The sequence below is a fragment of the Panthera pardus genome, unplaced genomic scaffold, assembly GCF_024362965.1.
Source record: "Panthera pardus isolate Hobbes unplaced genomic scaffold, ASM2436296v1 HiC_scaffold_12, whole genome shotgun sequence".
Taxonomy (NCBI): Eukaryota; Metazoa; Chordata; class Mammalia; order Carnivora; family Felidae; genus Panthera; species Panthera pardus.
Window position 1 is genome coordinate 40,524,744 of NW_026526677.1, and position 23,310 is coordinate 40,548,053.

Consider the following 23,310-nt stretch of genomic DNA (forward strand, 5'->3'; position numbering starts at 1 on the left):
GATACTGTGATGAGGAACCCAACTTTTAATTTTAGTTAATTTTAAATAATTTCAATTGAATAATTTCATGTGACTATTGGCTACTATATTTTTCAGTACAACTCTAGAGATCGCTGAACCAGCATTCAAGTATAAGGCAAACTAAAGACTGTTATGGGATGAATTCTGTCTCCTCCAAATTCATACATTGGAGTCCCAACCTCCAGTACCTTAGGATGTGACTGTATTTGAAGGCAGAGTCTCTAAAACTAAAATGAGATTATATGAGTGGGCTCGAGTCGAATATGTCTGGTGTCCTTATAAGAAGAGGAGATGAACACTCAGACACGCATGGGGGAAGACCACGTGAACATGTGGAGAGTATAACCATCTACACTCCAAAGAGAGAGACCTCAGAAGAAAGCAACCCTGCTGACTTGATCTTGGACTTCAAGCCTCCAGAACTGTGAAACAACACATTTCTGTTGTTTAAGCCCTCCAGGGTAGGGTATTTGTTAAAGCAGTTCTAGCAATCTAATACAAAGAGCTTTCCAATTATGTGAGAACTTACTTCATTTACAACAGATTTCCTCAGTGAATTCATCAAGGATGCATTCTATCACACACACACACACACACACACACACACACACACACACACACACACAGAGAATTAAAAAGGGAAAATACAAAAAATAGGCAAGAAAGAGTAGTTGAATGAAGAAAGCAGTAATATTTATAATTAAGTTTGAACAACTACTGATGTATAATGAACAAAACTAATTACAACCTGGAAGTAAAATCCCAAATGATTTACACACGGGATGTGGTGGGCAGGTGTGTGAGTACAAGGCCAGTGTGAAGGAAGAGGGCAAGGTGGTGATAGTGAAAGTGTGCTGAGGTTCTTTGAAGTTTCTCACCTCTGGGAAAAAATGGACTCGAGCTACCAATTAGATCTAGGTCTCTCTCTCTCTCTCTCTCTCTCTCTCTATATATATATATATATAGTTACAATATTATATATTATTGTGGTATTTGTTTTTTAAATTAGGGGGGAGTGTCATTTCTAGATCATCAGAGAAAAACACAGCACAAAGAAAACTATTAAATTCAATAAAAGGCAAGAAAAAACCATTATAAAAATAAAACTTAAAATAAGATAAAGGGAATAAATCCATATATATCCAAAATCACAAAAATGTGAATGGGCTAAAGTCTCCTTTTAACGGATGACTCAAATTGGGTCAAACTCAAAATATTGTCAGTTATTAACTCTGGAAAAAAGAATATGGCTGTGGGGGGGGCACTTTTACATTTTACCCTAAATACATCCATCTTGTTTAGTCTTCACAATAAAAATGGATTCCTGTGTTATTTGTACAGTTAAAAAATATTTTATTTAAGAGTCAGAAGCATTTGACCCAACCACAGATTTTCTGGCTCTGGAAATAATTCGACTATATTCACTGCATTTCCCCTTGAGCAAGTCAGATCCCTTCTTTGGACCTTGATATCTGTATCTAAAAAATGAATATGGCGGACCACACTTGTGACTTGTACATTTTGTCCCAAAGGAGTATTTTAGAAGCCACATTGGGAAATTCAGGGAAAGGTGATGAGCAAGATTCTAAGACCACCTACTTGTTTCAAGCTGTGAAGTTCTTCTTTTATCTGTTTTATGTATTGATGTTTCATTTAAGATTATCTATAGAAAGAAGTATTTTTTAAAGTTTATTTATTTTGAGAGAGACAGAGACAATGCAAGCAGGGAAGGGGCAGAGAGAGAGGGAGAGAGAGAATCCAAGCAGTCTCCACACTGTCTGTACAGAGCCGGACACGGGGCTCGAACTCATGAAACCATGAGATCATGACCGGAACCAAAACTGCGAGTCCAGCATTGAACTGACTGAGCCACCCAGGTGCCCTGAAAAGTATTATTATTCTAAAAACAAAAACAAAAACAAAAACAAAAACAAAAAACCCCCACAAATGTTTCCAAGCTGCTATCTTAGAAGACTTCTAAAGTCCCTTCTAACTTTAACATTCTAAAGTACTTGCCCCTTCCCCATTTATCCGATGAATACTTTTGCATCGAAATATAGATTGAGGACATCCTATATGAGGTTGTGCTGTGTCCATATTTATGAAATTACCCCAATCTTCTTTACCATGAAATATTTAATCACTCAACCAATTGCTTTGTGGGCATGTAACCAAAGGGCAAAAATGGCTGATGTGAAAGGCTGGATTTCATATGCTTCCTGTTTGGATTTCATATGCTTCCTTCCTGTTGACCTCAACCTCCAGGTCAACACTAGGGGAAAGTGCCTTTGTCTGAGAAACGGATGACCTGAATTTCACTCCAGAACCTGCTCACCTGCCTGGAACCTGGCCTGAGCAAGTTAGGTGCCTGAATTTCCTCAGCGACAACATGAAGAATTAGTCTATTAAATCTCTGAACTTCTTGTCACCTATCAAATTCTATAATTCCTATGTGTCCTTGGTGCTTGATCAAAGCCAAAAATATGTACATATTAGGCAAAGAGAAACTAGGCCTCCAAAGAAAATGTGGTTTCGTAGAGGCTTATCAAGATTTGTCGTAAATATGACATGCTGCCATATTAAATTCTTAAGTAGAAAAAGATGATGAACACAGTAATTCAAAACTATTGAGAGGAAACTTTTCTTCATAGGATGGCGGGCCATGGAGTGCCAGAACCCTGGTGATTAGCTGACCTTTCCCCCCGCCCCCAAGCTTCTTTGTAGAGATTATCTAAGTATCATTTCATGCACCCATCACTCTTATTTTTAGCTGTGAGTTCTCTTCACGAGCGTCGTGACCTGTGTCTCAGAGTTCCAGAGGGCTCCCAGATATGGCTCATGATTCATTTGCAGGTACCTTGCATCGATTTCCAGGAAGGACAGGGGAGTAGGAGCTTGGAAAAATGATTTTAGATACAAAATCCTTCTTTGCTCCTATTCCTGTTCCAACCACTTGATCAGAAATCTACGCTGCACAGATCGATCCTTTAGTGCCACAGGCAATTGGCAATTAAAACAGAACCTGTGCAATATTGTTCTCTGAGGGCCTCACAGCTGGTGTGGGGGGAACAAAACTCGGGGCTTTGGTCACAGGCTATTTTCAGCCTCTGATAGCAGTTGTGTTACTCATGTCTCATTCACCCTCTCCCCTCGGCCTCCCTCCCGCCCTTCCCTCTGCAGGCCAATGCTAGGGACGGCCTCCACGTATTTAAAGAGGACGAGAGCCCCCCTTACTCAGTTGAGCCGACAGAGACCACGCAGGCAGGTACGTGGAGCAAAGCAGACATTTGGGCTGGGGGTGGCCTGGCTTGGTGGCTGGTTGGGACTATGAAGGGTCCATAGAGTATGAGTGCGTTTCATGTCCCAGTGACCAGTGTCCATTCTGCTTCTGTGTAGGAGGCTCAAGCTATGCGCGATCCTGGTGTGGACCCAGCAGTGGTTTAAAAAAATTTCTAAAAGTGGGATTAGTATTTGGGGGTTCAAGGGAACCTCACAGAGAAGTGAGTAAGGGACTATATTTGGTATAAAACTATTTCCACGGTGGAATGCTTCCTATCGTCTTAGTCAAAAGACACCAACCCAGTCCTAGAACTATGACATAATGACTGGATGTGTGACTGTTGAAAACTTCCTGACCTCAGGGCTCTGGTCTCCTCTGTGAGCCTCCGAGTGGACGTGGTGATATTTTTCTAACTATAAAGTGCTGCACGGTTACAAAGTGGTTGTTATAGATACAATAAAGCAGAAGCCAGCCTTCCAATGCTCAGAACATGAGGAACTGTGCTATTCAGAAGGTGCGGGCAAATGACTGAGATCTCTATAGTTCACCATACCCTGCCCCACACGTGGGAAATGCTCAATGAAGTTTGCTGGTTTAAAATAGATTTCATGTCCCAAGGATGTTCAGCAACAGGTTTGCTTCTAATAATTTAAAATTAATCAAAACAGGACCCCCAAAAAAGACATTGCTACACTGAGAAACCCATCAAAAGCTCTGTTGAATAGGAGGATGTTCCCTGCGGAGGGTGAGGGGTGATTCCCAGTGTTTCCTCCAGGTTTCAGTTAAGGATTTGAATGACAGGCATGAGTGTGACAGAGAATGAGAAGTGTTTTTTTTTTTTTTTTAAGTTTATTCATTTTTGAGAGAGAGAGAGAGAGACAGAGACAGAGCGTGAGCGGGGGGAGGGGCAGAGAGAGAGGGAGACACAGAATCCGAAGCAGGCTCCAGGCCCCGAGCTGTCAGCACAGAGCCCGACGCGGGACTCGAACTCACGAACCGCGAGATCATGACCTGAGCTGAAGTCAGACGTTTAACCAACTGTGCCGCCCAAGTGCCCCGAGAATGGCAAGTGGTTTTAAGCAATGGTCTGAGTGGAGATGCTGTCCAAAGATCAAAGTTGCCACTCTTAATTTCTGTTCCCATCCCTGAGCTGGGGCAGTGACATCTCCGAGAAGGAGGAGATGGGTGACAGGTCTGAGGAACTCTTTCTGCGGTACAATTCAAAGCAATTCAATGAGCTTGTATTGACTGTCTTGTGTGTCGAGGCTGGGGTTGGGGGAAGAGGCAACACTGATGCAGGGGAGGATGGGGAAATAGGGAGAGCCTGTGTCCTCAGTTTACTTTTGGGACCGAAATGTCAATGCTGGGTACATCCAACTCATCACAAAGTGTGTAAGATGGTTTTATGACCCGGAAAATGTAAGGAAGTCTTCTGGCTTGGCTTTGGTTCCTTTCTGAACAAGTCAGTCATTAAAATGAGCCCGGCTGTTGGCACAGAGTGCAATTTAGCCCCAGGGTCTGGTGCTCTTGCTGGCCAGGCAGACAGGTGCTCCGCAGCTCAGGCACACGAGCCATCCATTAGAGATATGGGAGGGAGAGCAGGGGGCAGGGGCAGGGGACAGATAGAGAAACAGAGACAGATACAGAGAGAAAGAGAAGGAAAGAGTGAGCAGGGTCACTCGGCAGGCAAACAGTCACCATTCTCTTGAAAGCGGGAGAGACAGAACCCTGGGAGAACACACTCAGAAATCCTGGGAATCTGAACAAGGAAATAGGAGAAAACGGCATCTGTCATTGAGACCGTTCAAAAGCCAGCTCTGGACATCACTTAACTTCTCTGAGTTTCCATTTTCCGAACAATAAAATTAAGCTAAGGCCACCTATCCCAAAGGGGTTTGTTAGAATCAAATGATATAAAGTATAGGAAGTACTTTGTAAAGCTGAATAAAACGGTACAAATATGCGGGGCCTTTGAGAAAAGGCACAGGGCCAAACCCGGCAGGCTGCAGGAGGATTTCCTGCTAAGTACAAGTGTGATGATAAAGTCCAGAGGTCAGAGTGGATAACAAGGTGCCCAGGAGTTAGATGATGATTAGTTTGCTTTATAGGAGGAAGGACACAGACAGGGAATCTAATACACAGGAAACACAACTCCTGAGGCAGGCGGGCTTCCAATTATAAGCGCACTGCTCAGATGTCTGGGAATACTGTAGCCAGGGTTGGGCTTCACGGCCAAGGAGAAATGTGATGGCTTCAGATGTGAAAAGCCGCAGTTAGCACAGTGAAGAAAAGTGGGAGGGGACACAATGATTGTGAGGGCCGCGGGGTATAGACCTCATCGTGGGAAAGGCTCGAGCATGCGTCTGTTGGTTGGTTGCTGCCCGGTGCGGGCGTGGATCAATATTCACTTATTTGACTGTCACAAAAGTCCTGTGAGAAGTCATTCTTCAGAGGAAGAAATGGAAGAAAGTTCAAAGAAGCAAAGTCACGTGGCTCAGGGTCATGTGGCTAGAACGTGGCAGGGCCGGGATATAAACCAGGGTGCAACACGGTCTTTACGAACACGTTATAAAGGCCAAAATGGAACAGAGTCAGTTTCTGAAAGTAAAATTCGGCCACTGCAGAGAGAATTTCAGAAAAGGTATAACGTAACCCCGGTGTTCCGGCCGCAGTTTAACAGGCAAGTGTGTCTACCGTAAGTTTTAAAGGGATGAGAGCCAACGCTCGGGGTTATTTCTGTGCTGGGAATAAGCAACCTAGGCTTCCCAGGCTTGGTGAAAGGGCCTCCGGGTAGGGGACTTCATTCCTCTGTTCCGAAGCCTGGGAGGAAGCCACTGACCTTGAGTATCCTACACGGGCGAGTTCAAGGGCATGGTTTCCCTGGGTCCCAGGGACTCCGCTTGGGCTTGCTGCTTTCTTGTCCACATCGCCAGTGAGGTCAGCTGGTGTTAGGCACCAGGGCTGCCAAAGTGAGGAAGCAGCTGTCCTGGGGCACAGGCTTAGGACTCTGCCTGACATGCCATTTCTGGCACCAGGCACCCTGCTCCCCCCCCAGGGAGCTCTCTCCCTGGCCTGGCTGCATCTGCTCCTGGGTGCAGCATAGTCCAAAGGCTGAGAAATCGAGCTGGTTCACAGTCTGAGCCAAAGGGGCCACGGGGAAGAAGCAAGGAAAGATTTGCTTGTCTTAAGACAATGGGAGTTAAAAGCTAAAGATAAAATAATAACAGTAGCAATAAGGAGAGCAGCTAAACTTATTAGACACCTGCCATGTATTACGCATTTGTATACCCAGTACGTTAGCTATCATGGTGATCTTATCTGACCTGGAAACCTTTGAAGACAACCCTTCTCATCTGTCTTTACACGCGCGAGAACACTGGGCTCGCGATTTTGAGCATTCTGCCCAAGGTCCAACACAGAGGGTTTTTTGAACCCTGGCTGGTTCTTTCCAAAGCTTGTGGTCTTCCACCATGCTACATCACCTCTCTTCCCTGGATTAGAAGAGTAGAGAAGAGGCAGTGTTTGAGAGCAGATGTCACTGGGCAAGCTTTCTGCAAGGTGAGGCTCCAGTCACTGTTCAGATCCCTCTACCTGTCTCAGGGCTTGAAGGGTCCTTGAAGGGACTTCACATCGCAGTCATGTGAACAACCATCCCCAGCTGAGCTAAAGTCAATAGTGAGAGGGAACTCTCGAGCTCCAAAGGAGCTCTTTCTGTGTCTGAATGGCAATGACTCTTAGAGAGGCTTTTATTTACTGAGTTAAATTCAGGCTCCCTGCTATTTCCACCCATGAGTACTCTCTGTCCCGTGGGGAGACAATGGGGTCAACCAGATCCCAGTTCCCATCAACTGGGAAGTTTGGTTAATGGAGATGCTGACCCTTGTCCCCTCTCTAGCGTGTTATAGGCAGAGACCTGGGATATAGAACCAGCTTCACTCGGGTTTGAATCACAGCTCTGCCACTTACTAGCTGTGTGATCCCAGACAAGTCACTCGAGTTCTCTGAGTCTCAGTTTCCTCATTTGCTCTGTGGGGCGGCTGTTCTAAAGATAGTACGTATGAAGCAACTGACACAGAGTAAACAATAAAGAGTAGCTAATGTTGGGGCGCCTGGGTGGCGCAGTCGGCTAAGCGTCCGACTTCAGCCAGGTCACGATCTCGCGGTCCGTGAGTTCGAGCCCCGCGTCAGGCTCTGGGCTGATGGCTCAGAGCCTGGAGCCTGTTTCCGATTCTGTGTCTCCCTCTCTCTCTGCCCCTCCCCCGTTCATGCTCTGTCTCTCTCTGTGCCAAAAATAAATAAAAAACGTTGAAAAAAAATTTTTTTTAAAGAGTAGCTAATGTTAATATAAGAACACAGCTTTGGAGTCAGAGCCCTAAATTCCAATGTAGCCATGTGACCTTGGGTAATGTAATTTCCCTAAGACTCCATTTCGCCCAGAGTTACAAAAGGTACCTTTTTTAATAGTGCCTACCTTGAAGGGTGGCTATGGGCATGGAATGATACACACCACAGAGCCGGGCCAAAGGGACTCCACACACTTTAGCTTCAATAATAACATTATTATGTTGGTAATGATTATCCCTTACATTCCGGACATACGCTCCTATGATCAAAATCTTGGCCTCAGCCAGTGTAGACAATTTGACTCACCATGGAGAATCAGGCATCTAATAGGATGACCACATGAACCAACACTGAGCTGAAAATGGCATCGTCACTAACAGTCCGCTCAAAGTCGTGGCCTAAGATTCCCTCCCACGGTCTTTAAGGGACGCCTACAAAGAAGAAACTGAGTCACTGAGTGTCCATTTTGCCTCCCCCACCCATTTTTGCCCTAAGGTGTCACCTTTCAGCTCCATAGTTGATAAGCTTGATAAGCACCAAACAGTGAGTGTTGGAGTAGGAAGGAGGTGCCCAAATACACAGCATCGTTATTCTTCTGAAGGGTCAGATTGATATGTGACAATCTAGAGTTATTGCAGATCTAATTAGTTCGCACATTTTATAATACTCCACAGTTTACCAAGTGATACGATGTACCTCAACTGCCACAATCCTCCCAGCAATAGTGGAACAGATGGGACATTATGCCCATTTTAGAGAGAGGATACTGAAGTTCAGAGAGCTTCACTGGTTTTCCCAGATCACACAGCTCTGAAGAGGCAAGGCGGAACTAGAACTCTGGCTTCTTGCATCTGATCCAATGCTTTTCCCAGTACCCACTATCGCACGTTCCCAGTATAACTGTTTCCACAGCATTATTCGTGAAGAAGTCGACACAGGTAGTCTCTCACTGGGAACTGGGTATCCAAAAGTCTGGAGTTCACCCTCCCCCTAACCGATGTAGCAAAGCTCACATTCTCTATCCTCTTCAGAAGCCCCAAACTGTCCCCCATTTCAATCGTGACCCTCGACTTCATCAGTGACAACACGGCCATCTCCAGGACTGGCCCGGGGAGTAATGCCAGGTGATGTGATGGAGACTGTGACCCAGGTGGCAAATGGGGCTGAGTGACGGGAGAGCCTATATTTGGCATCCTACCTTCAATGACCCTTGCCTGTGCCAGGCAACGCTGATAAACAAATGGCCCATCCCTTGGTATCTTGCCAGCATAAACTCACATTCTGGGCCTGGCTAGAGGAGTGTTGAGACACAGGAATTCCAAAGCAATGCCGGAGGCCGAAAAGGTTATGTACTTGAGCCAGGACTTAAATGTGCTTTCAAATCACAGTGACTTAATTAGCAGATGCGTGCTACTTGAATAACCTGAAATAAAGGGGGGGGGGGGGGGGAGGGACGACAAGGACTTGCCTTAGAATAGCTCCTCAATACTGCTTTAAATTCCACCATATTTCACCCAAGTTCAAGGTGACAAGGTCAAGATTAGAACCTGTGTCTTCCAATTCAGGATGCTTTACAACATGCTCTGCCTTTTGGCCTTGGAGCATTGGAAGGAGAAATCAGAGACGTCTTCTGTGTTTAGCCTTCGTAGCTACATTTCCACTTTTAAAAATGGAACTCGGCACCTGTTTAATAAAACGCCTACGGATTTCTATTCTGGGTTTCAAGTCCTAATATACGTACGGCAGATATTTATGATCACTTAAGAAATAACCTGTGCTAGGATCCATTACCTTGTGAAGAAGGTATCATCTGTAATCTTATCCTCACTTTGAGAAGAATCATGTGGAGGCAACTGCCGAGTGCATAGGCACACATCTTCCCAGGGGGCATCTCTGTCTACCATTAACTCGCAAGACACGCCAATTAGATCTCCACCAAAGATCTGAAATAAGAAATGTGACCTAGGGTTGTTTTCATTGAAAATTTCCATCTCATTAATTTCGCAAGTGTCACTGTCTTATTCCTGGATATATATGACATTTCTCTTCTATTTTATATTATGTTACAACCCAGGATCAAAATGAACATGATCAAAATTATGTGATTCTACTCTTTCCCAAAGAATGTATCATCTTTAGTCAGAGAAGGATGGATCTTAGGAAAAGAAATTGGCTAAGAAAATCTCCCAAACGTTTTCCTTCTTTTGTCTCACCTTGTTTGTAAATGAGGAGGCTGGTCACTCTTAAAACTCTATTCCAGGGGCGCCTGGGTGGCGCAGTCAGTTAAGCGTCCGACTTCAGCCAGGTCACGATCTCGCGGTCTGTGAGTTCGAGCCCCGCGTCAGGCTCTGGGCTGATGGCTCGGAGCCTGGATGCCTGCTTCCGATTCTGTGTCTCCCTCTCTCTCTGCCCCTCCCCCGTTCATGCTCTGTCTCTCTCTGTCCCAAAAATAAATTAAAAAACGTTGAAAAAAAATTAAAAAAAAAAATCTATTCCAACTCTAGAGACCTAAACATTTTAAAAAAGTCAAAAATAAACAATTCTGGGTTCTTTCAGGGGATATTAAGACATGCCCTGTGTATTCTTTACTCTGCCTGAAATGTCCTTCTCCCTTTTTGCTCTCTGGAGAACTCTCATTCACCCATTTGGATGTGACATCTGTGATCCTCCAGCAACTCACTGGTTTCATCCCTAGTCTAAATGTGGGTAGCCATACTCTCCTTTGAGTTTGCATGGTACTCTTGTAAGACTCTTCTCTGGTACCCAGTATCTGGTTCCTGCTTCTCTTCCTCCCTAGAATGTGGACTTCTCATTACAGGCAACACAAATTACTCGTTCTTATAAGTTTTCCTCCCCTTGATCCCTCGCCAAGTACCTAATACAGTGCTTGACACACGACAGGTAGGTAGGTAGTAAATGCATGGTGAGTGAATGAATGAGTGAATGAATGCAGACTTGATCCCAAGCCTTTCATTTCAAAATGCATTATTCCTTCCTCTATACTAAACAACCTGAAATACAGAAATAGAAAGCACTAAATGTTTCCTTAAAAAAAATTTTTTTTTTATATTTAGAGAAAGCACGAGCTGGAGAGAGGGGAAGAGAGAGAGAATCTTAAGCAGTCTTCATGCTCGGCGTTCAGCCCTTCATGCAGGGCTCAATCCCATGCCCCTGGGATCATGATCCGAGCCAAAATCAAGAGTCGGACCCTCAGACAACTGAGCCATCTAGGTGCCCCTATGTTTCCTTTAAAAAAATGTTTTAAGTGCATTTTCTAAATTTACTGAATAAAAAGAACAGCCTGCTTCTATGAGAGGAAGGATTGGGTGTTCCTGGCTAACCTCACGCTATTTTTTAAGTGGGAAAGCTGTTTACAGGGACAATTAGGTAGAGATGTTCCCTTTGGTCCTGGTATCAGGTTCAGTGGTCTGTTTGCTACTTCCCTTCTGTTTCTTAGCAAAACCTGTCTTTGTTATGAGGCTGGAAGGCACAGTCCAGACCAGTTGACCCAGGAGAACTTAGTGTTAATCGCCAACTATTATAAGAAGGTGACTGGCTTCCCAGAAGGGAAAGAGAAGGTCAGAAGCAGCCACTCGGAATGGGCTGATAGTGCTTGGTGTCAATGACAAGATGGCATACCAGTCTTCTTAGAAACCAAAGGATCTCAGTGAAAATTTGGCCCCCTGGAGCTGGCCGGATCTCAGAAATTTCACTACTGATGGCTGACTTCAGTTCTGCTCTGGGGAAACTGAAAACTGGATTCATACTTACACACAGACACAGAAAGAAAGGGAAAGTTGTTTTTTGATGCCACTACTTGTCCGGTATTTCTTACACAAATGCCATAGGGAGGAGACAAAGATGGCCCGGGGCTGGGACTCTCAGCCACTGTTTGCGGCAGAACATCCTGGAAGGGTGTGGGAGGACACGCAGCAGCATCATCGCTTGGCTCCTGTGATCACACCTGGCACTGTGAGTTCTGCCATCCACCTTCCTGCACATCGTGTCATTCGGGTCTCCAAACAACACTGCGAGGCAGCGAGGGAAAGAGTGACTCTCTCCATAGTATAGGTGGGAAGGCAGATGTAAGAGAAGCTGTGCAATTCGTCTCTCTGCACATGGCCAGGTGTGCTAGCCCTGAAAGCAGAAGGCAGGTTTCCAGACCACTGAGCTAGTATAGTGCCACCATAGCTTACTGCTTGGGTCTAAGAGATAGGAGGGATAAATCTGAATGGGACATTTTATAGATCATGGATTTTTATCGGCAAGATTGGCTATGGCTTGGGGCGCCTGGGTGGCTCAGTCGGTTAAGCCACTGAATTCAGCTCAGGTCATGATCTCACAGTTCATGGGTTCAAGCCCTGCGTGGGGCTCTGTGCAGACAGCTCAGAGCCTGGAGCCTGCTTCAGACTCTGTGTCTCCCTCTCTCTCTGCCCCTCCCTTGCTTGTGCTCTCTCTCTCTCTCTCTCTCTCAAAAATAAACATTAAAGTTGTTTTAAAAACTTAAACAAACAAAAAAAAAAGATTAGCTAAGGCTTTTGCTGCCCAAGGCATGGTCCTTACTGATAGCATCAGCACTGCCTGGAGACTATTAGAAATACAGAACTGCCTGCTTCTCCCACATCTACCAAACCAGCATCCGCACAGTAGCAAAAGCTGACGTGCTTCGAGAAGCACTGAGCTAAATAAGAAGATAACACCATTTTCATAGATTATTCCCACGACTGATGGAATCGTATTTAAAACCTTAGATGAAACAATTATACTTAATATTTGTATATAATTTTATATACGTAAAATTAGCTCATCTATCCCTTCCAAGAACCCTAGGGGCAGGTGCTACTGAAATTTAACAGAAGAGGAAACTGAGTCTTAAAGCAGTAAAGTGACTTGCTCAGGGCCATCTGAGTGTCTGAGCTTATTCAGTGATGTGCACACAAGTGACTATTTGCTGAATGAATGTGTGGATGGATGAATGAATGGATGAATGAACCACCAAACACACCGGAGCTGGATCCTGGCCTTGAGAACACGGTACTACTGGGCATTCGTTCACTCCTGAGTTTGCCAACATTTAGGGTATTTGTTTTAGATCCTGTTAGACTTGACCTTGGTCAGAAGGTCTTCGAGATGCCGAACTGGGGCGGAGGAGCGAAATGTGGTGCCTGCGAAAAGACGGTCTACCACGCGGAAGAAATCCAGTGCAACGGAAGGAGTTTCCACAAGACCTGCTTCCACTGCAGTGAGTTGGGTGAACACCATGGGGGCCCCTCAGCGTCCGGAGGGCATTTCAAAGCTCACATTTAGCCACAGATGCTGCATAAAGGTGGTCCTCAGGGTCTGGTCCCGGGACCAGCAGCAACAGCATCCCCTGGGAACTTATAGAAATATCACCCTGGGGCCCCACCTAAAGGGATGGTGTTCTCCTGAGGACCCTCTTGCCAACAACTTGTCCAGTTCTTGCCGAAGTCAGAACAAGCTGGCCTACTGCTGCCATTGTGGCAAGAACCTTGACCCAGTGGCAACATTTGCAAAGTGTGACTTGGCAAAGAAAGGAAGCCATCGCTTATCTGGAGCCCGGATGCATTGGCTCTGTGTTGTTCCCACTGGCCAGTATTACTGAAGCCAGCTGCGACTGGTCTTTCCTAAGAAAGAACCTGTGTCAGGTGAGGGACAACATCTGCCCATTCTGTAATAGTCCAAACAGGAAGAGTTTGGGGCATGGACACCAGTAGTGTCACAAAGGGAACCTTTAGCATCACCTGCTGGACACAGATGCACAGTGTCACAGCTGGGGGAATACAAACCCTGGGGTCCCTCTGGGAGTCTGGCTTTGCCTGACCCGTGACTTTGGACACATCATTTATCATCTCTAAGCCTGGGTCACAAGAACCCACAGCGGAAAGGAGTAGAACCCGTACCTTCAGACCCCCAGTCTTGTCCCTTCAACATGACTTCATTCTAGAGTTTCCAATGGCCAGTCCAGTTCTAGGAGAACAGTCTCTTTTGACCCACTTACCTTCCTTGCCTCCCTCCAGTAGGTCTGGCTTAAGGGCTAGTTTTGCTAGACATTTGGCAGACTCCCTCCCCACATGTTCCCCCACACCACCCCCATGATTTAGCCCAGTGGCCACAAGGTGTCACACTGCCCCGAACTGTTTCAAATGGAACTTCAAGGATGGGGCTCCATCTGTTAAAGCATGAAGGCACTTCATCCTTAAGCTCCCAAAAATAGTAATGTTTTATCTGCTGCCAGAGTTTCCATTATCTCTCACCTTCCATGGCAAACAGAAATGTCATTGAAGAGCAGGGAGAAGCATGGCTCTGAGTGACTGGGTTGGTGGACTTACTAATAAGCTTTGGGCTCTAGTGATGGGTAATTATTTTTAAATCATCATACACATCCATCAGATTCATCATCATTATTACAATCATCTAGAAGTCATTGTTCAAGAGTTCCTTCCATAGCCTTCTGGCTTTTGCTTAAAAAAAAAAAAAAAAAAGCCAGTGCTTTTAAAAAGAGCAGGCATTGGGAATAATGGAAAGACACTAGAATTAGATGAAAAATGACTAGGGTTTCAGTTTGGGCTCTGCTGTGGACTAACTGCGTGACCTTGGGCAAGTGATTTCACCTTTGCGAGCCTCAATTCCCGCATCCATAAAATGGAGATCACAGTACCCACCACACAGGCTGTCACAAGATGGAAACCGGGGTCCTTAATCAGGCCTCTATTCTCCTCTGATCAACTTCAATGTCTGAGTGAGAACAGGACATGGTAGGGAAGCTTTCCATGGTCGGGGTGTCTTGTCCTTAGGTAGCAGGCAGATGCCCTGTTCAATGGAGCCATGGTAGAAGGGATTTGAGCATTTGCTGGTGTGTCCCTTTTAACCCTTTGAACTCATAGGTGGGCTGAGGGTCCGAGCAGTACATGTTTCCGTAGGAGTGGACAGAAGGGTCCCGCAGAGGAGCATGCTTTTCTAGATTTCCATCCCCGAACTTGCTTGTCTACAGGCCAACCTGTAGTTGTTGTAAATAGGCTTCAAAAAGACAGAGCCTACCTTAGCTTGTCCCCTGGCCAGTGTTCTCCAAACTCCTAGACAAATCTTAATCCTCCTTATCAGGGCTGTCCAAAAGAAATATAATGTAAGCCACAGATATAAATATAGCTTTTCTAGTAGGCATATTTCTAGAAAGGTATAAAGAAGTGAAATTAATTTTAAAACATTTCATTTAACCTAATATGCCTAAAAATTGTATTTCTACATGTAATCAATACATAAATTGTTAATGGGATACTTTACATTCTTTTTTGTGTGTGCTAAGTGTTTGAAATCGGTGTGCGTTTTGCACTCAGAACACATCACATACACGGTGGTGAGTGGCCGCAGCAGTGGCCAACACAGCTCGACTCTGCCTGTGTGTGAAAGCTGGTCAGAAGCCAGGGAGTGGTGAAACAAAGGGCCCAGGCATGACTGGGAGTAACACAGCCCTGGAGGGATGGGGATAAGAAATGGAGCAGGGGTGAGAGGACCTGAGGCCAGTCATGGCTCTGCAACTTACTGCTGTCTAATCATGGACAAATCACTGACCATCATTGACCCGTGCATGCATGCCTTCATTCACTTACTCATCCATTCATTCATTCAACAAATGTTTAATGAGGACTCACTTCAGGCTAGGCCCCATAACATGTTCTGAGGATAGTAAAAATTAAAGTGTTGCCCTCAAGGAACTCAGAGTCTAGAACATCAATGAATATTTGAGACGTTTTTCTGGAGGCTAGAAGCTGATAGCAACAAGAAGGGTGGAGGCGTATATATATGTTATATGCCCAAATAGAAGGTATTTTTCTCCAAAAATTATTCCTCACAAAAAGGATTTGCCCTGTGTTCAAAGCCTCATAAAGTATCTTACACTATAGGACAGTCTCTCAACTTTTTTTTTTTTTTTTACAGAGAGTTTTTAACACACACAATGTTGACTTGTTTAATGTATTTCCATACGCTTCTTTTCCCATCCACACAACCACCAACCCCTCATCTACAACCTTGTCTTCCCCCACTCTCATATTCAATTATATGATGTTTTTAAGTAAAATACTATTTGAGGAAAGCATATTACCCTGAAACAACTTCATTCAATGGTCGATTGCTTATAAAGGTCACTTGAACAAAAACAAAAACAAGGAGGCAAATAAATTGAATGTGCATGTCTTATTTTTCTTGGGGCTATGACCTCACTGTTATAAGCAGTGAGAACCACCATAAAAAACCTTTAAGGATCAACCTTTACAGAGCAACACAGCAAGTTATCAAGTGGGGGAAATCCTACATATTTTTTTAAAGTCGCCCAAATGCTACGCTAATAGGAACTCCTGGTTGAGATACAAATTCCAGGGGACAGCCTCCTACTCAGGTACCACCAGACCTCAAAGATGCACACAGAAGTGGTAAGTCTTGGAGAGCGGAGTCGCTGCCTGAGGAAAACCCTGGTGACAGGGAAGTGCTGACGGTGAAATTTTTTGTCCCTGAGTTTGTGTGAGATGAGAAAAAAGTCACCTCTCCAAATCAATACATTATTGATCTCTATTATTAAATTAAATATTATAAGTAGGTAGTTAACACTTTCCTTTACATCCTTAAAAGTTTTGTTTTTTTTTTTTCAAATTGGCAAAAAAACCCCACACTCACTTATTGTAATGTATCTATCTTCTTTTTGGGAAAAATGGGGGCTTGCTTTATATATTTCATGTTCCAGGGGACACTTTATATTAGGTAATATACATTGACTGGGGACTTCCCCCAGTTAAAGCCTCAGGGTCTGTGAGACAGGTCTACCTCTACACGGCCTCCTGCTTCCAGACCTGGATCAAAAGTAGCCTCAGTGGTAGTTGTCTCCTTGAATACCAGAGTGCTCTTCAAAGGCCACGGTAAGTACAGAAACTGCTCGGTCCCGATGCTGGTATTATCAAGAAAAAAAAATAAATTCATCCCCTGCCTCAGTGCCTTATCCCCTCCTCACCCCACAAGCATACACACGCGCTTCCCTGATGTCACGTGAGGTTAGACACTCGGGAATTCAGGTTGTTCGGATTCGGGAACAATATTCTTAACTAGCCCAAGACCACACACCTGGTTCCGATCCTGGCCTCCCTTTCTTTCTGGCTGGGTTCCACTGAAGACATTATGTCCCTTCTCCGTTCCCCAGTTTCCTCACCTGTGAAATCAGGGCTGCTTTGGAATCCGTGGCTCAAGGTGCTCTGCTCAGGGATCAAAGTTGTGCTTTCGGCCAGAGGACCCCTCTTGCTGGGGCTCTTGGCCCTGAGCACAGCATTAGGGCTTCGGGGAAAAGGGGGAGGAGCCTCGGCCCCAACCCCTTGACTGTCCCTTCCTCGGCAGTGGCCTGCAGGAAGGCTCTCGACAGCACCACAGTCGCAGCTCACGAGTCGGAGATCTACTGTAAGATCTGCTATGGGCGCAGATATGGCCCCAAGGGGATCGGGTACGGACAAGGCGCCGGCTGCCTCAGCACGGACACGGGCGAACATCTGGGCCTCCAGTTCCAACAGTGAGTCACCACCGCTTCTCCCAGCCCAGTAGAGCCCTAGCTATCAGGACAGTTCATTTTGTTCCCATAGCAACGTTTTCTGGAAGTGGGAGAATGGACTCTATTGTTGACTGGCTAACAATAAGAATACTCTGACCAAGTTTTAACAATGTGTCATCTCTCCCGAGACGCTCTTCAAATTATCTGCCTTTCTAAAGGGCAATTACTTTTACACCATGGTTCTTGGTCTGCATGTCAAGAGAAAACCCAGAAAGTACAGATGTTCCATTGTTTGACCTTTGCTAAACTGCACGGAGTCCCTTTTCTTCCCCTTGGAGCGTTTCTGTGTAAATCACATAAATATGGCAGGGAAGCAATGGCCATTCTCTGCGTCCTTGTCACTCAGTTCTTCCCTTAGGGTAGTAAGATGACTAATACCCACATCACAGGGCGGGTGGGTCTGCAGGGAGGGCTCTGTGCCTCAGGAGTAAACAATCAATTATGACTGTTCTGTGGGTCTCCCTAGTTGCCTGTTGACGATGCAGCGCTGAGGTTTCCCCCTCAACACTATCAGAGGAAGCTGGGATATCACCCTGCACAACCTCCATCTACCAGGCTGTTCTGTCTTGCTGCTCGCGCTGAGTTCCTCCCTGGAACTGAGTGCAGACTGACAGCCACCCGCAGGCAGCTGGGGTCTGGCCAGCTGGTGTCCGGACTCAGCTCTGCAGTGGGACTAGACAGAAAGGCCTAGCCCCACTGAGGCAGTGGCCCGTGGAGGGCCTCCCCCAGAGAGCAGCAGTTAGACCATCTGAAGAGTCATCTGGCCCCTTCTATAGCCCGTGGTGGAGCCTGGGAAAATGTTAAGAATGTAGGAGTCGTCGCTTACACGTTTCTGATCACTTAATCCCAACTGGACACCATTTAATGAGGCAAGAGGACACCAACCGCATTCTCTGCCACACATTGCCCAAAGCTCACTCTCCTCCGCTAGGGTTTGGCTGTAACACTGCACCGGGAGAAACAAGAATCCGCACACCTGGGTTTCATCCCAGCTCTGATTACGAGCTGCCTAACCTTGGGCAGTTGCCCCTCATGCCCTCGCTCTCTTCCGACTAGCCCTGCCTAACCTAGAGGTTACGGCGAGACACCAGTGATAAACGCACAAGGAAGTGCCAACAGATACAGAAGCAAGGGGTGGTTTACTGTGCTCCCATCTTGGACGATGCTCACCCGGGGACAGGTGACCTTTGGAGGCAGGATGGCAACCTGACCTGTGACAGGGACTGCATCAGTTTATTGGCCCACGGTTTGTTTGCCATCAATTGTCAAGATCCCATCTTGCTCTAGAATGTTTCCACAACTCACTCCATAAAGCAGACCAGTGGGCTTCAAGATGGTATAGAAAAATGTCAATGCTAGCAGCAAAAATAACACAACAACACAAGCGAACACACATGGAACACTAGCTAAGTGTTTTACCACAGAAAGGAAAGATGTAAGCCCATTAGAACTAGGTTTGTTTGGGGTGGCTGGGCGGCTCAGTCGGTTAAGCATCTGACTTCGGCTCAGGTCATGATCTCGCGGTCCGTGAGTTCGAGCCCCGCATTGGGCTCTGTGCTGACAGCTCAGAGCCTGGAGCCTGCTTCACATTCTGCGTCTCCCTCTCTCTCTGACCCTCCCCCATTCATGCTGTCTCTCCCTGTCTCAAAAATAAATAAACGTTAAAAATTTTTTTTTTTTATAAAAGAACTAGGTTTGTTAGTCCTCAGTAAATGCCAGGAGACACACAGACTTCTAAGTGCTTTACTCAGGTCCCCTCATTAAACTGTCTTGGCAACCCTGAGGAAGGCACCATGATGAGCCCCATTTCCCAGATGAGGAGTCTGAGGCACAGACAAGTTTAGTAACTCGCTTAAAGTACTCTTTTCCAACAAGCTCTATGGGTTTCATCCATTTGTCTGTGTCGACCAGGTCCCCAAAGCCGGCACGCTCAGCCACCACCAGCAACCCTTCCAAGTTCACTGCGAAGTTCGGAGAGTCTGAGAAGTGCCCTCGATGCGGCAAGTCAGTCTATGCTGCTGAGAAGGTGATGGGAGGTGGCAAGGTAAGGACGGCCATGTGAGCCAAGTGGGGCTTGCTCATCTGCACCACACGGGGCGGGAGGGCTAAGAGAGGAAAGTAGGAACTGTGAGCGGGTGGGAGCCAGGCCCTTCGTTCTCCTTTGCTCCCAGGAGCCGCGTTAGGAGCCACCCGCCCTCACCCGCTTTCCTGGCTGTGAATGTCACTCTGCAGAGCCCTGGAAATCTAGAGCTGGTGAAATTCGATGCAACAGGCCTAAGCCCACTAGGTGACAGGCACCCGGCTGGAAGCGCTGGAGATACAAAGTGCACAAGCCCCTTGCCCTGCAGTGTCCACAATGCTTCCAGAAAGCTATGAGCCCTGTGAGCCCATCACCACTGCGTCACTCCATCTGCCACTGGCATCACCACCGGCGGATAGAGCAGACACCTCATAGCAGCAAGGAGCATCCTTGCTCACAAGCGTCTTGGCAATCGGAGGAGTCATCCAATGTCCGAGACCATTATGCACACTTGCTCTGCAAGTTCCGGTTTCAGGGTATTCACCAAAGGGTTGGGGCCCGACGGAAGGGGAAAAAAAACCAAAACTGTTTATACTAAAGCGGAACGGGGTGGGTGGAAAGAAGGGCCATGGGGAGTGTCTGACTTGGAATATGAGGGCATTCTCCACCCCCAAGACTGGCCACTTGAAGATGGAGAACGCCTAGGCCATGCCTGGTGGACGTACAGGTGTGCAGAAGAAGGCCGTCTTCCAATGATCCAAGCCATGCAACTCTCTTCTGGCAGAAAGACACAGAGTTCAAACGAAATTGAATTACCTGGCTAATCGCCTCATTTCTTCACGTCTTCTTTAACTTTATATTCAATGTAAATGTTACCCATGGCCCCACTTTATTCCTCGATCTTCTAGAAGGGGGAAGCCCTTTTCTAGTCTGTTCTAAAGGAATACATACGGTAATAGTTCCGGTAAATTTATTTTTAGGGGTTCTGGGACTTGCTGGCCAATTCCATAGCATCTCATTTTCTCCAAATCCCCGGGAAAACTGGTCTGGGGCCTGTTACATATGCGAACGGTTTAGACAGTGGCACTCCTTTATACGCTGCTGGTCAGGGGATTTAACATGGACACAGAATATGCTGCCCAGCCCACCCCGCTAATGTAACTCTCCTGCTCTCCTGCGCCCCTCAGCCTTGGCACAAGACCTGTTTTCGCTGCGCCATCTGTGGGAAGAGTCTAGAGTCCACGAACGTCACTGACAAAGATGGGGAACTTTACTGCAAAGGTGAGCGGTTCTGGGATGTTTTCCCAAGGAGGGTCCTTGGAGGGTAAGCTGTGTCCAGCCAAGAGGCTTGTGTCTGCCAGGAGGCATGGCTGCTCAGCCTGAGCAGAGTCTGGGCTCTCAGGATGGGGAGCAAAGCCACCTAAGGGGAAGAAATCTCCCCCCACCCGACCCAGCTCTGGTCCTCTCCGTTGGAGCATGTGGGGGGACCGGATGCTTGAAGATACTCAGTGGTTCAGGGCAGCTGGGCGCCTGGGGGCAGAGAGGACGAGGAGAAAACAGTGTCCTGACTCAGAAGAGGCCACGGGCCTGGATAAACAGTATCACATTCCCTTCTGAAAATCCAAATATCCTCTGTCTACCTGAGTGGTGGTTAGGGGCGACTGGGGAAGGATGAACTCTCTTTAGTTTATTAGATTAAATGAATAGTTTATTAGTTCAGAGAGTTTGACCTCTCCTTAGTTTATTGACACCTATCTATTTCCTTCCTTCCTTCCCTCCTCTCTTTCCTCCCTTCTCTCTCCTTCCCTCCTTCCTCCCTCACGTCTTGCCTCTCTCCCTCCTTCCTTCCTAACATTTGTTTCTAACATTGCATTATCACCTAGTGATCGCAGGGACAGAACTGACAACTAATTTTCCTTCTGGTCCTCACAGTTCTGCTCCCAGATGCCTCCACGATCCCTTTGTCTTGTGGAAAGGCAGTAGGGGTTAGCTCTTCTCTGATGCTATGGAAAGGAAGGGATGAATCAGGGCCAAGGCAATGTGTTCTCCACCTCGGAGCCTCTCCTAGGCCTATCGTTTCTCAGTGGGGTCCTCCCACCCTTTCACATGATGATGGTGTCTCAAGGTCTCCAGATGTGTGTGTTGGAATGGAGGGGAGCAACGGGAGAGGGCAACAGGGAGGACATTACTAATCAAGACTACAAGGTGCCCAAACTTTGCCCCCACAGTGAGACAGAATGCGAACGAACGCCCTATCCAAGAGGGGGTGCCTCCTCCCGCCAGTGGAGGACACAGAGGGTCCTCCGCATTCACAGGCCCCAAAACGCTAAAATGTTGCCGCGGCCAGCAGAGAGATGAACACGTAGACAAATAATAGCATAATTGCATCACCAAGTGAAAAAAAACTCCAGTAGTAGCACATAAAGAGGCAAGTGACCAGCTTGGGGTGTTAGGGAAGGCTTCTTAGAAGACAAGCCCCCTGTGGGTCTTGAAGGATGAATGTGCGTCTTGGTGGGGGCATTCCAGGGACCACGAGTGGTTCCGTGTGCCTGCAGTATCGGGAGGGAGGCAAAGGCAGGAGGGGACGAGCCTGGGCAGGCAATCATGGCCCCGATCGTGTTGACTCAAGTGAGAAAACGTCTGTGAACACTTAGACCCAAGTGCCCCGAAGTATGAACAATTTCGATCAGCAGATCTAAAATAAATGCAGTCCGATATGCTTAAAAGTGAACTTATGAATACAGTGATCACAAGGACGTCTCTCACAGATGAAAGGACTGTGTCTAGGAGCAAGGAAGTGCAGACACGGTCTAACCAACCCATTCTCTCTCCCCTTTCCTCCCTCTCGTTCAGTTTGCTATGCCAAAAATTTTGGCCCTACGGGTATTGGGTTTGGAGGCCTAACACATCAAGTGGAGAAGAAAGAGTGAAGAGTGTGACATACTTCCGTGGGCCTCCAGCATTTGCCACGTGATCCTGCCAGGCGGCAACCCTCCCCCGAACGTCCTTTCGCTGGGGATCAGGCAGTATTTCTCTTCAGAAGCGATCGTAGTCTTTACCCAAAGTTAGAAGACACCTTCAGAAGAAAAGTATTACAAGTTTAGCCTGTAACAAATGCGTTGTTATTTCTGACACGCAGGGCGGGGGAGGCAATAAATAAATGTTTTAGCGGCACCTGGCGTGTCTCTGGATCTTTTCTTTCGAATGGAGGGAGATTTTCAAAAAATAGAGAGGTGTTTCTAAAAACGCGCTGCAAACAATGTAATGAATCTTGATGTCAACTAGGGAAGGCGTGAGGAGGAGAAACAAGAGGCAAAGGAAAGCAGGCTTCCAGAATCTGTCCACTGAGCTTCTTTCTCGTTACTGACAGAGAAGGAAACGGGGTTCCAGAGGAAGCAAGACAACATGAGAGCAAATTCTGGAAGGAAAATCAAAACTAATAAAACTGCTGAAGAGTCGGTCCTTTTGTCCTATCATGGGCTTTGCAATTTCGCCCATTTTGTGAAAAACCCAGAAATGGCAACAAAATGTGGAGTTTGCTTCCGTGTTACAAACAACAGCAGGATGATTTTCTTTGATTCTGGGACAATTCCCTAGGGCTTAGCAATTTTCTTAAAATCTCTCCTACGTCAAATCGCCAGCCTCACCAATGAAATGCAGCCAGTTAAAAATATCCCTGTGCTTCCTCAGCATGTTCTCAGCGGCCTGAGTGTGCGTACTTTCTCGGGCCTCCGCTTCTAACAACCACCGCGTTTCTCCCACCACCGTGCAATTCTGAATTATTTGGAGGAAATGAAAGCAAAGGAAAAGCTAGACTAAACCTTGGTTTTTCTACACACCGAGTCCCAAGAAGGCTTCCGTTAAAAAGAGCACGTGTTCAGGGTTGCTTACGCACCGTCACGGACAAAGCCCCGCACTGACTTCATTATTTATTTACTGGTTTTTTGATGCTTCGGATGCAATTACATCTCATCATTTTCTCTATTTGCTTGGCAGTAACAGAAGGGCTCAGAGAGAAAAACAAGGGCTGGCAGAGGT

The 23,310-nt window shown here is 46.5% G+C and overlaps 1 protein-coding gene across 1 annotated transcript; it reads left to right on the forward strand.

Moving 5' to 3' along the window:
* Positions 1-3,183: 3,183 nt before the first annotated feature.
* On the forward strand, positions 3,184-22,446 carry CSRP3 (cysteine and glycine rich protein 3). Its single transcript, XM_019456507.2, has 6 exons — positions 3,184-3,286; positions 12,738-12,887; positions 17,045-17,213; positions 19,164-19,296; positions 20,460-20,553; positions 22,126-22,446. Exons 2-6 carry the CDS (start codon positions 12,776-12,778, stop codon positions 22,200-22,202), a joined length of 585 nt encoding a protein of 194 aa, XP_019312052.1. The 5' UTR covers positions 3,184-3,286; positions 12,738-12,775; the 3' UTR covers positions 22,203-22,446.
* Positions 22,447-23,310: the final 864 nt, after the last annotated feature.